This window comes from Xyrauchen texanus, chromosome 29 (assembly GCF_025860055.1).
Source record: "Xyrauchen texanus isolate HMW12.3.18 chromosome 29, RBS_HiC_50CHRs, whole genome shotgun sequence".
Taxonomy (NCBI): domain Eukaryota; kingdom Metazoa; phylum Chordata; class Actinopteri; order Cypriniformes; family Catostomidae; genus Xyrauchen; species Xyrauchen texanus.
In genome coordinates this window covers 32,563,852-32,576,471 of record NC_068304.1, presented here as the reverse complement: position 1 = coordinate 32,576,471, position 12,620 = coordinate 32,563,852, and the positions used below count along the sequence as shown (strand labels likewise).

General features: G+C 36.9%; 1 protein-coding gene across 1 annotated transcript in view; it reads right to left on the bottom strand.

The window, feature by feature from the left end:
• kirrel3b (kirre like nephrin family adhesion molecule 3b) overlaps positions 1 to 12,620 on the bottom strand; it is a 269,275-nt gene that overhangs the window by 94,253 nt on the left and 162,402 nt on the right. The window contains exons 2-3 of the mRNA XM_052097058.1: positions 10,370 to 10,519; positions 427 to 576 (exon numbers count right to left, since the gene is read on the bottom strand). Coding sequence (XP_051953018.1) covers positions 427 to 576; positions 10,370 to 10,519 — 300 coding nt within the window. The remainder of the gene's footprint in view (positions 1 to 426; positions 577 to 10,369; positions 10,520 to 12,620) is intronic.

The window sequence follows — 12,620 nt, the reverse complement described above, 5'->3', positions numbered from 1 at the left end:
TCTTTTAAAAAGTATATTATCTGGATTTGCCCACACAGACATTGGAGAATGCAAATAATCTTTTGCTGAAATAGTTTCATATGCAAATATATTGTCCCCAAAAATATTTGAACACATACTGTAAATCACACTTAAAAAAATTCATGAATGTATTTGCATAATATATAAACAGTAAAAAAAAAATTAACCTAAGTGTCATTTATTTTAAAGAAAGTTGAAGAATGCACAAAAAAAAATGTTTAAGCTTATTCTGAGAAATCATGTTTGTAGATGCCATATGATATTTAGTATCTAATGCAATTGCATTTATACATGTTAACTGTGTCTTAAGTATCCAAAATGATCCAAATACTTTTTGGGGTCACTGTAAGGTTTTGGCAGGACTTTTTATGTGGATATTTACATAATGTATAAGTTGTGACTAACCTAGCACAGTGAGTCGGGCGGGACGGGACCTCATGGCAGCCTGGATCGCCTGGCACTCAAACACAGCATCATCCATCAGCTCCACCCTTTGGATTCGCAGGTGGTGCTCACCAGATCCGTGATCCCCGACCACAGCGTAACGTGGATATCCTGGAAAACATTGGAGTTGGCCATTAACATCCTGAGAAAGTCTATTGCAATAACTCTTTTAAACTTGCTCTCAGTGCATTTGAAATGGTTATAGATGGATAATTTCGACCTGGTCTCATAGAATTATTTTACTGTAATGACAAGTTTGCGAGTATTTTTACGAGTCTCATTGTACATATTGTGGCAGATTCCTAGCTAATATAACAATGACTTGTATTACCTTTCATATAAACGATCACGACAGATTATCTATTCATAAACACTTACTTTTGCCTTAACTCACACAATGCTATTTTATGTCATCTAAACATGTTTAGGAGCCACATAATATAATTTTGCAAAAATGTTGCCACAGTCCAATTTTTTCACGAGATCAGGCTTGATAAAAGGCACATTGTCACTTGCAGTTCAGTAGAGTCTGAACATAGCAGAGAGGTATTCGCTTTAGTCACTTTTAGTAAGGTAAAGCCTGAATGCCACAGTGAGCTTTTGTTAGTGGCTGATGCAACATTTACTGTTTGTTAGCAACCATTGTAAAATCAAAGGATATTAGCTAAATTTATTCTATACTGTCTGGATGACTATTTGACTGAGCTTTCCAGCAGGACCAGTAAGGGACTTTTTTTTTTTTTTAATGGATGTGTTATTTATAGTAATGATTACCAAAAAACAAACAAATAGAGCCATTCTCTGCTTTGTTTTGGCTACTTTATGATCTCCATAGTCTATGTCCAAGTCAATGGCTTTGTTTATTTATCCTGGTAACTAAAATAATTGATGACTTGTGTGTCTCTGGACCTTTAAAATACAATTACTTTAAAGTAATGTGAGACAAGAAGGAGTGCAAGAACACAGTTATTACCTAGTACTAAAATACATGAAAGATGAGCAGAGGTGTAAGACTTTCTGTAGGTTGGGGTGAGACTTTCTGTTGGTTGGGGTAATCATTTCTGTTGGTTGGGGTGAGACTGCTGGTTGGGGTGAGACTTTCTGTTGGTTAGGGTGAGAGGTTCTGAGTAAGCTGTTCTGATGATTGAGGTAAGACTATTTGTTAAATCGAGGTGAGGCAATCTGCTGGTTTTGCTATCAGACGTTCTAACATGGTCCACAAGCCTGCTGCTGATGTTTATTGGTGTAGTAAGCAACTTGAAAAGCAGCACACAGACCCAAGAAGATTGAGATATGTTCCACTGATGGAGTAGAAAGGTGATTTGTGGTTTAATAATACAATCAGCGGGATATGTTTCAGGCAAAACAGACAGTTTTACAACAGCGAGCTGAACCAACTGCCTTTAAAACACATCAGCAGACTATTAGCTCCAAATTTGCATAAGGAGCGAATGGAGAAGCTTAGTTTGTCACTATATAAAATGTAAAGTAGGGGAGGGTACGTTTGATTGTGTCGTGCTTTATGGAACATTTCACAACCACTCAATATGAATTCATTTGACGGCTCTCATGAGGCAAGATACTCATAATTATTAAAGATTTGCAATTTCCAACGAGACCCTTAAAAGTGATATCATCGCTGTTAGTGCAGTCTCTTTTTCCAAGGCAAGACAGTAATAGATGGTTGATGGGAGACATGAATTTAATAGTGTAGAAGCTGATCTCAGCTTTTTTCTTTGCAGAAAGAAGCAGTGTGCATTTATTCCTCTATTTACTTCAATACAGCTTTTTATGTGGCTAAATTTACACCTTCCAAAGTGATTCTGTAGCTCCTACTTCAAGTCCCCATGGGGCAGCCATTTGAATCTCTGCCAGTGAATGACCTGTGGCAGAATATTGATTTTAGAGCATCCATCAATATGATTCATGTTCACTCCAGAGAATTCTCTGTGACATAATCGCAATACACCCTTGTGCTCTAGGGGCATTCGTTGCAAGCAACCTTTCCTTCAGTCTGTTTTCTATTTGAAGTGTTTCTTTCTCAGGAGAGACGTCTGGCTATAACTTTTGAAGTAACGGAAAGGTTTAAAAAACAGAATATGGTTTCTGTTTGATTGGGTTTATATAACGGACTCCACTTGTTTAGAAATGTGTCATCCATAGTCAGATTGAGAGGGCATTCTAATATCACCTATATCTTTTCAAGTGCTGCTGTGTGGTTCGAAATACACCCAAACTCTGTAGTCTACCACAGGGCTATTACCACAGCCACCACTGTAATCTACAGCAATGAGGCTTGAACGATGGATGTGCTTTAACATATTGCTGTAGAAAAGAGTGAAAAATAGACTGGACTCTAGTCTAATGGCTTTTAAGTCCTTGAACCTGACTGTTGAAATCACTGTGCCAGAAAATGCCAATTATTGCCTGTTGCCTCATTGGATCTCATTCACTTTTAATAGACCATGAAGTATCTCTCATTTCCCCTATTGAGGAGAGAGCAGCAGACGATTATGGTGCAATGTGTTTTATCTGCCCACATACAGCTTTTAATTTCTCTAAGTGAGTGGGAGACAGAAGAGAGTCAGGATAACCCCAAAAAACAAACATTAAATAACCCATAAAAACAGCCTGTGCCCACTGGACTAAAATTAACAGCACTTTGGAAAGTTCTGTTCTGAAGGTCTTACAATAAATATGTGGTAAAGTTCGTAAGAAGAAAAGCTAATGGAAAAGCAACGTTGACACAACATGGTTTACAATAATTGGCCCAATTATATTTCTACATATGACATAGACTTGATTTCTTACATTGTGTGAGCATAAAGCATTTGATCTTTTAAAATCTGAAAAATCTGTTCCTAGATCCAGTGTACAGTATATTTGATCTTATCTGATGTACAGCTTTGCAAATGTACACCCGGAGGAAAGACAATTTAGAAATGAAATCTGATTAATATTATTGTAGACATCAATTACATTATTTGGAGAGCAAATGCTCCTAAGAAAAATACCCTAGTAATCGCACGTGTCCAGTGTAAAATTTCAGAAGAGATCTAAAATGTCTAAAATGTGCTCAGATTTGTACTTAACTGAGAACTCCATTAATCACTTGGGCAACCTCTAAGCAATAAAAAACTCACCAGGGAAACATCCATTTAAAATATAAGGCCTTTAATGTGAGCATAGCCAAATCAAATACTGTTTACCTGCAGTCAGTTCTGTATACTAGCGGCCAGTCAAAGCAAGTGAAGCAGACTCATTTTAAATACCATTGGCTTGGTTCGATACTGTGTTTACTCCTGATGAGAGATTGATGGTTTAGTTGCAGCACCTATTGCCACTTAATGCCTAGCTGTAAATCATGAGGTCTTATTGCTCAGATGGAGACAGAATATATGCACTTGCTTATTACTTAGTACTATGAATTCAAGGAGATTTGCAAAATTGCAGCACATATTTGCTTAGCAATGCCTTACTTGTTCAAACAGAAGGCACTGCTTTGACCCAGCAAAGCTCAGGAGAATTCATGTCATTAAAAATTCATACCTGACCTTGGCATGACCAAGGCCACAACAAATCATGAGTTTAAGTTTACAGCACACATGCTGAACCAATAATATCATATTGCAGTACTGCCAAGTAAGTTTCATAGACAAAACAATCCCCAGAAAAAAATAAGTTAGGTCTCTTTTGTGTACACGAGTTTGATTTCAGCAGGGATTTACCACCTACTGTGATTCTGTTTTAGAGTGTTTTCAGCTTTGCATATAGACAAGCTAGCATTTGTTTCTTCAAACCAATAACATACAATGATTAACTGTGATCCAGAGATTATATCCACCCATCTATATCATTATCTGAGCTGGGCTCAGGTATACAAATGTTAATGTCTTATGAAGCCAATGACTGTGCCTTGTATAAGGATGTTCAGTGTGATACATATTTCATCTCTTAGATTAATATCTCATTATATAAATCTTGCACGCTTCACTGAGAAATGTCCACGCAATACGCAGCAGAAGATGTCAGACCATGAAATAACTCAGTCATTGATCACAATGACGCCCAAAGACAACCCACGTCAACCAAAGCAAACAATATAAAATACCTCCATTAGTGTTAATGAATCCATCAGGGTAGGAAGGGATTAATCTTTAAGTTGGATCAATGGAAGGGGGAAAGGCCTTGAATAGAGATGTGACGCAGTGATGGATGGTCGAGAGGATGAGTAAGTGTATCTCCCTGATGCCTCAAACTGAGGAAATGGGAGAGGGAATTTGTGTTAATTATGTACATGACTACAGATCTCTTCTATTCTGCTGGGTTCTGGATGGCATGGATCAAGAAACCTAATATCTGACATATTTTGTAGAAAGAAGGAAATACCAGTCTTTCTACAGTATCAGTAGAGGCAAGTTCCGACTCAGACATCTGCTTTTAAACACTTTTATGTGTATTTGCGGAAATGTGGCTACACATGAATGGTCAAGTGCAGTTCTTGGTCAAAATGTCTGTCTTAATAAGGGTTTATTGTAAACACAGCCAGTTATTTCTTACATGAACAGGTGGGATATATATATATATATATATATATATATATATATATATATATATATATATATATAGCAATATCAAATATTTAAACAATATCACACAAGCAAGAGTACGATTTGGCCCTACATAAGGACTGATGTGACTCTATGCAACAGTTAAATGAACCAGTACATTTGTAAAAATGAGGAAAAACTCAGTATGGTCATAAAAAACGCATTTTGTGCATGGAACTACTTTCTTACACGATGGATCAGAATCTGCTGTTGCTGGTTCAAAACAAATGATGTGTCCAAGCCTTCGTTAGTAATTAAAAATGTCACTTCAGATATAGTATCACGGCTTGTGCTGTTTCAAACAAGTTATTGGATAAACAAGGATGGATGTGTGTGTGTGTGTGTGTGTGTGTGTGTGTGTGTGTGTGTGTGTGTGTGTGTGTGTGTGTGTGTGTGTGTGTGTGTGTGTGTGTGTGTGTGTGTGTGTGTGAGTGAGTGAGTGAGTGAGTGAGTGAGTGAGTGAGAGAGAGAGAGCATGTGTGATTACCTGTTGCCACACCCAAGCAGAGATGCTGTCAGGTTTCTGAGGATCAGCTTTCTCAGTGGAAAAATAGCATCCAAGCGGGGGTATTTCTCCCTATTTTGCAGTAGCCAGTGCACAAGAGTCGATCACTATAGAAACCGCAATGTCCTCCGCCATTTTCAACAGTGTAATTTATCAGTCTGTTGTGTCTTTCAGCTGTGAGTTGTTCATTTAAAGCCATTTAAAGCTATTTCCTAGCTTTAGTAGTGTAGTGAAGTAAGCGATCACGAAGAGCTGTAGTATGTAAACGGCTGATGCAGATTAATTTCATGTCTCCTAACTGGCTCATATTACACACAAAAATTATCTTTTGCCTCCACCTGCTGGCTAACATATGTAAAGTCCAAAAAAAAAAAGACAAACCTTATCTCTTAACAGATCTGCACTACTGCTATTACACTTTAGGATGACAGGAACACAAGCGGAGTGATACACACACAGTGAAGTGTCGGAGTGCTGATGGTGTCAGACCATCAGTGCTCATGGAACGTCTCTCGTCCAATCAGATTCCAGGACCGGAACTAACTGTTATGTATATATATATATATATATATATATATATATATATATATATATATATATATATATATATATATATATATAGCAGATGCTATACAAGCTTGAAGAACATTTACATTAGTTGAAAAATTGTGATTCAAACACAAATAAAACTGTAGGTCATCTGCATAGCAATTAAAATTTTTGTTGTATTTTCAAATCACAGAACCAAACAGTAACATATACAGTATAGCAAATATGTAGTAATGCAAATATGTAATAGTATATCTAGAAATTAACATTCACCAAGTTTAATAAATGCTGTTAAAGTATTGTTGACTGTTTCTTCATTTCAACAGTTTCATTAACTAAACAAAATTGTAAAGTGTTTCAAAACACTTTATATATTGTATATTTTGGTATTTTACTTTACTTTCTGTTGTATCAACAATGGAATAGAGAAACGTAAAATTCTGGTATTGGTATGAGCACAACTCTTTTAGAAAGAAATATTTGTACATTGCTCTGCGACTATAAAGCTTTCTCTGGATTTTTCAATAAAAAAAACTGATTTAGTGAGCAGCACAAATCTGAAAGCTACTGTTTGGATTACTGATGTACCAAGTGAGTAAATAAAACAATCCGTCAAAACCAAAATCAGCATGCTGCTCTTCTGCTTATGTCCATGCCTGCTGCCTTTTTCTGTCTCATCTCCTTCTTCACTGTCTCATCTCCGTCTTCTTTTTAGATATTTACATTTACTCTTGCACCAGCAATACACATGATGCATATTCATGACTTTTATTTGTGTGTTTGGAGCAGCCTTGAGCTGATGCCTTTAATTATATCTGCAAGCGAAAAGACCTCCGCAAAGAATGCAGGGACTGATAAGAGTCAGAATCTTTTGTCTGCCGATTTATTAAACATATTGTTTGAGATTTCTCATTTTAATCAATGTTCTTGGGAACTGAAACAGCACTGAAAGAGCCACTGTAGACAAGCCTCCTCTATGAATAGCTGAGTAGGCTGATATTGAAATGTGGAGCATTCATATGAGCTGTTGTACTCTCCTCTTTTTTTATGTGAGCAGCTGCTAGCTTGGAGTGCGCAGTCGTAGATGTGTCAATTTTCTTTATTGGCCACAGTGCTACTTGTTGATGCAGGCAAGACTGATAAAAGGAGCAGCTGTTTGGAGTTTTATTCTTTAAGTGTCATTCATGTCAATTTTGTGCAGTGTGCACTCCACCCTTGTACACGAAGCTTGGTTTTGAAGAGGTCTTTTGTCTGAATCATTGGCTCTCTGAATTTAAAAAAAAATACATGCCATAAAAAAGAGACAGCAAGCGAGAGCACAGGACTTCAGTGAAATTCTTCATGGCCCTCTAAGCGCTGACCCGCCATTGATCCACATAAAGAGCTGGGTGGTACTGGCTCTGCTTGGATTGTGTTGGCCGTTGGCTTCCATGTGTGACTGTAAAACTGTAGCTGATGTGATGTTAAGTGCCACTCTCTGTCTCTTTCCTCATAACCGTAAGTCCCAGAAGCTTCTCACCTCTTCTCACCTTCCCAACCCCTCGATACCACCTTCACTTCTCCCTCTATCACTATTTGACCACTTTTAAAGCCCCTCTTCCAGTGTTTACACTGCCAGGGCCTGGCTCCCAGAAGCCTGAAAATGACAAACTTGGGACAGTGGGCTCAGTTGCCTATCGGGTTTAATTAAAGGCCACTGTCAGTGGCAAATATGGCACAGAGCAGCAACCACTGAAGGTCAGAGGCAAATAGACCTGTGATCTCCAGTGGAATACATATTTAATTTTAATGATGAGCCCAGCAACTGTTTTAAAGAGGCCAACTGGGCATTACGTCATGCTTTGCACACAAAGTATCCCTGGGTGAAATGCAGAGGTGTAACTGTGATGGAAAAATGGAGTGAAACATTGATTTACCCTTTATGCGGCCCATCATCACAGGCCGAGTCAAGGAAATCCTGCCAGTATCTAGACCTTTGTTTAATCTTTACTTTTCCTTCTAAATGATACTTACATCTGTTCTGCTCCACATGGAAGGATTTCATATATTGTAATTTAGGAAATCCACTATAAATGTCATAAAGGGGACCAACTGTTTCCAGCTACCATGAATATGAATAAGATCTTATTCTTCAGAGGTCTGTAGGCGGTCTGGGAATCCAATAATTGTTAATGCATATTAATCAACTTGGCAAATCAAGCAGCACTTTGATAGTGGGGAAGAGTCACACTCTTCAAATGCTATTAACAGTCAAATGTACTTAAAAATGTTACATTTTAGTTGCACTTCTCCTTACCATAAACCTGACACCAATTGGAAGGTTTTTAAAAAGAAATTACACCCTATAGCTTAAACTTGTACTCCAAAGTTATGTCAACCTTACTTATCAAAAGCCTTGTTTAAAACCAATTTTGTTGTTTGAGAGGCTAATAAAGACTAGGCTGCAAATTGAATTGTAAAATGCAATCAAATTTGTTGGAGCTGTGGACACGTTTGCCTTTCACACAGCCACTCAGGTAAAATGTAACAAATTTCCTTCTGAAAAGGCCAGTTTAGATGAGTATGGATTTCCATGATGGTCTTGGCTGGTTTCAGGGGTACAACTACTCATTTATGGGGGTGTACACAATCTTAAATTTGACAACCGTTAAATTATTTGGTAACATTTTCTATGAAGCCCATATTTGTAAAGCATTGTAAAGGTAATATACATGCATTGTACTGCATTCATAATGTCTCATAATACACCTTATAATAAGTTATAACTTCTCATAAATAATTAGAACTGTGTTATAAGACTTCCCCTATTCATAGTTATACTTAAAGTGTATAATGCATTGTAACACAAGCAACATTACATTTTAACAGAGAAGAAGCTAATAAAATTAATTGTATAAGTGATGTCATGCAAAAGCAGCATAGTGTAAACTGTCAAAAGGCTTTATGACATGATTGTATTATAAGTGGTCTATGACAGCTTTAAATAAATTTACAAAATCACTATCTTCTTAAAAACAAACATAACAAACTTGTAACATACAATACAACAACTCAAACTTATAATAAGGAAGTACTTTATAAAACAAGTCTCCAAATAATATATACAAACATTAAAGATTATTCATATTATTAATAGTAAACCTTGTCTTTAATAATATCTCAAAATACATTAAATGGTTGTTATTTTGTATTTTGTGCATGTGTAATATATATAATTTCGTACAACCACTTATGGATGTTTATAAGAAGACATTGCTTTTGTCACTTTACTTTACACTTTACCCATATGTGTCACATACATTGCACATTTGTTTTTTGAGCCGCTGGCTTAATTATGCCAGTTTATGCTAGTTAGTGCTGGTTGGTGATGGTTTCGCTGGTGGACCAGCATAGCCATGTTATCTATCCAGCAAAACCTGTTGTCAACCAGACATTTTTCTTGTAAAGCTGTTTAAACTAGTTAAGATGGTACACCTCTATCCCATCTTGGGGGACCAGCTAAAACACAAATATAATATAAAATACATATATATATAAGTTACTGTGGCTGGCCTATGTATTTGTAAACCAGAATTCACTAAGTTTTATGAATGGTAGAATATCTATCTGAAATATCACATTTATCTGTTTCTCAGGTTCAACACCTGCCGTGGGATTCCCCTTAATTTCTAATGTGATGAAAACTGTTTTATTTTGAGATTTTGATCTGATGTATGCTGTTAGCTCACTTCCTTAACCATGTTCAAAGAATATGACAACAAAAACTGTTAATCCTCAATTCTTTATGTAAACAAAATACAGAATGTTAGTATTGTAAGTTCAAGATTGAATTTCAGTAGAACTCTTATAAATGGAAAGTAAACATAGTCTGCCATTAAACTGTGCTGTAAGCCTTTTGCTGGCCATCACTCAACTGTATTACTCCAGTAACAATGGGAGATGTATCCTTACAGTTCCTAAATTTATCTTAAAAGACATGATCAGAATATACTCCGCTGAAAGTTTAAGAAATAAACAAGCTTAATCTGATAACTTCAAGTCTCGTGTAAACGCAGGTATTTATGTTGTAATTTCTTTTAAATAAACTGATAGTTATCAGTTAACTGGTGTGCTTGATAATACATTCACTGATTTTTGAGTGCACCTATACCGGTCTTTTAGCAGGGTTTGCTATCAAGTATCTCAAAATAGCCACAGTTTGAAAAACTAAATATGTTCATGACAGAATGTTGTGTGTTACCTGAAAGGTCTCTTCCAACGCCCAGAGCGAGGCCATCTTTGATCCACAACACAACGCCATGGTAACCAGGTATGGAGCAGGACAGTGTAACGGGTTGACCAGCTACTACCACCAAGTCCTGAGGCTGCTGTGAGAATACTGCATTCACTCCTGCAATGACATAGATAGAGGTATGAAGAGAGAGATTGAAACTCCACTGTTATCACTCCAACATACCACTTTCAAGCTCTGTCCTCCCACTGACATATGTCTTAAACACCTCAGATGTATTCAAATGTGGTTCAATGTTACATTACCTGATTTGAGGAATTTATTCTATGAATAACTCTTAAGAACCTCACACTGAAGTGCATTGAGGGCCTCTCTTCAGCCCGTCAATGCTGTATCTTTCGCAAATAGAAATACATAAAGCAAATGGCGTTGAACAACTCCATTAGAGATGAGTGGCCAGGAATGCTGTCAGCAGTAACCCAGAAGATGTCTCTTAAAGTAAGGTGTCATAGATATAAAGAGAACAAAGGAGATAATAGAGTATGAAAAGCACTGCCTTCAAAATCTGTTGTATTCTGTTGACTTTCTTCTCCTTGTACCCAAGTGCTTTACCGCAGTGGGACAAAAACAGACCAATGGGTGTCAGTAACAGGTGCATTTCGGTGACCCTGACAATATTGAAGGATTTTCAGGAGCTCTGTTTAACATTTAAACATGGTAAGAATCAGTCTGGCGTGTGTATTATTGGATGGCAGGCTTTTAAACTGAGTTCAACAAGTGATCTGTTCTATCAGAGCATCAACTCATTTTCTCCCATAGGAAATGTTATTGCTCAGAGGTTGCTCTTTTATACCTCATGAGACTTGATTGAAGTCTCAGTTATGTTTCATTTAAGTATTAACTTGCCCTTAAAATTTAATAGGGAAAATGAAAATTGACACAAATGTAAAGAGCTATTATATGAATTTAAATAGCACCGTGGAAGACTGATGAGACATGTTTGAGTTCATATTGAAATCTCTGACTTTTTATTTACAGACTTTGCCATCTTGGCAAATCTGAGCACAGTTTTAGACATTTGAGATTTGAAGATGGGGTCTTTTTCTCAGAAAAAAAGCAGCAGGAGCCATAAATCAAAACCTTAATTTGTTCTCCATTTAATACCATTGATGTCAATGAGAACCAATTGAGATATGAAAGATATACTGTATACTTTGTGATGTTTTTCTTTCCTATTTGTTTAACTTGTGCAACTCAACAACTTCCCTGTCTCCACATGCAATGATGTTACAAGACAAATGTTTTACATTTCAAACTGTAACATGCCAACAGTGGCACATATTGCATGTGCATACAATCATGCATGAACACAAATACAATGGTTTTACATAACCAACCCAGTCTCATGAAAATTCGTAAACATTTTACGAGTTGGCTATTTTGTATGATTTTGAACGAGTTTGTTTGTATAAATTTGTACGATTTTAGCACGTGCAAATGCCTGAATTTCTAATGCGGAAGTGCGAGTTTCGTGGACGAGGCGTTAAGGACATGCTTATTAATATTATGCCCTTACCCAAACCCCTTATCTAAACCTAACCAATCAGTATAGTGTGTAAACATAATAGAAAGCTGCTTTGTGTGTCAAAAGCAAGTAATTGTCGCATATTAGATGGACATGATTTCCAGCGACATTGGCTGTATTGAAAGTCATACAAATTGAGTGCTGCTGTACAATATCATATAAATTAGTCAAATTTAGAAAATTTTTATGAATCCTTATGATTTTGCCAAGAGAGTGTGTAGTCATAACATTTATTAATATTCCATTGAGTTGTCTCAGTGGAGAGATGACAAGTTTCTTGCTGGGAGTACTGTATAATGGGAGTACTACTGGCAGTCATGCTAAGCTCTGCAAAATGTAATTTTGAGGTTGTCCAACCCTTATACAAACATTTTGATTAATCACGCTTTGTTATCGGCGACAGGAGGTAGAAAGTTCTTGTGATGGGAGAAATTGGCCTGAGTTGTTTCTGGCAGGCTACTCAGCCTTTCAGGCTCTATATGGTTAGGATGGGGTTAGGGTTATGTACTCTGCTCCCTGCCAGGATCAATTCCAGGCATCTTTGTACAATGGGTGAACGTTCTGCTTCTGAAATAAGTCATGCTTATTGAAATTCAAACCTCTGCCCCCAGTGGCTGAAGCTAGATATGTTGTTGAGGTGAAATATTTTTAGGGTGGCACCAAACACGAGTTGTA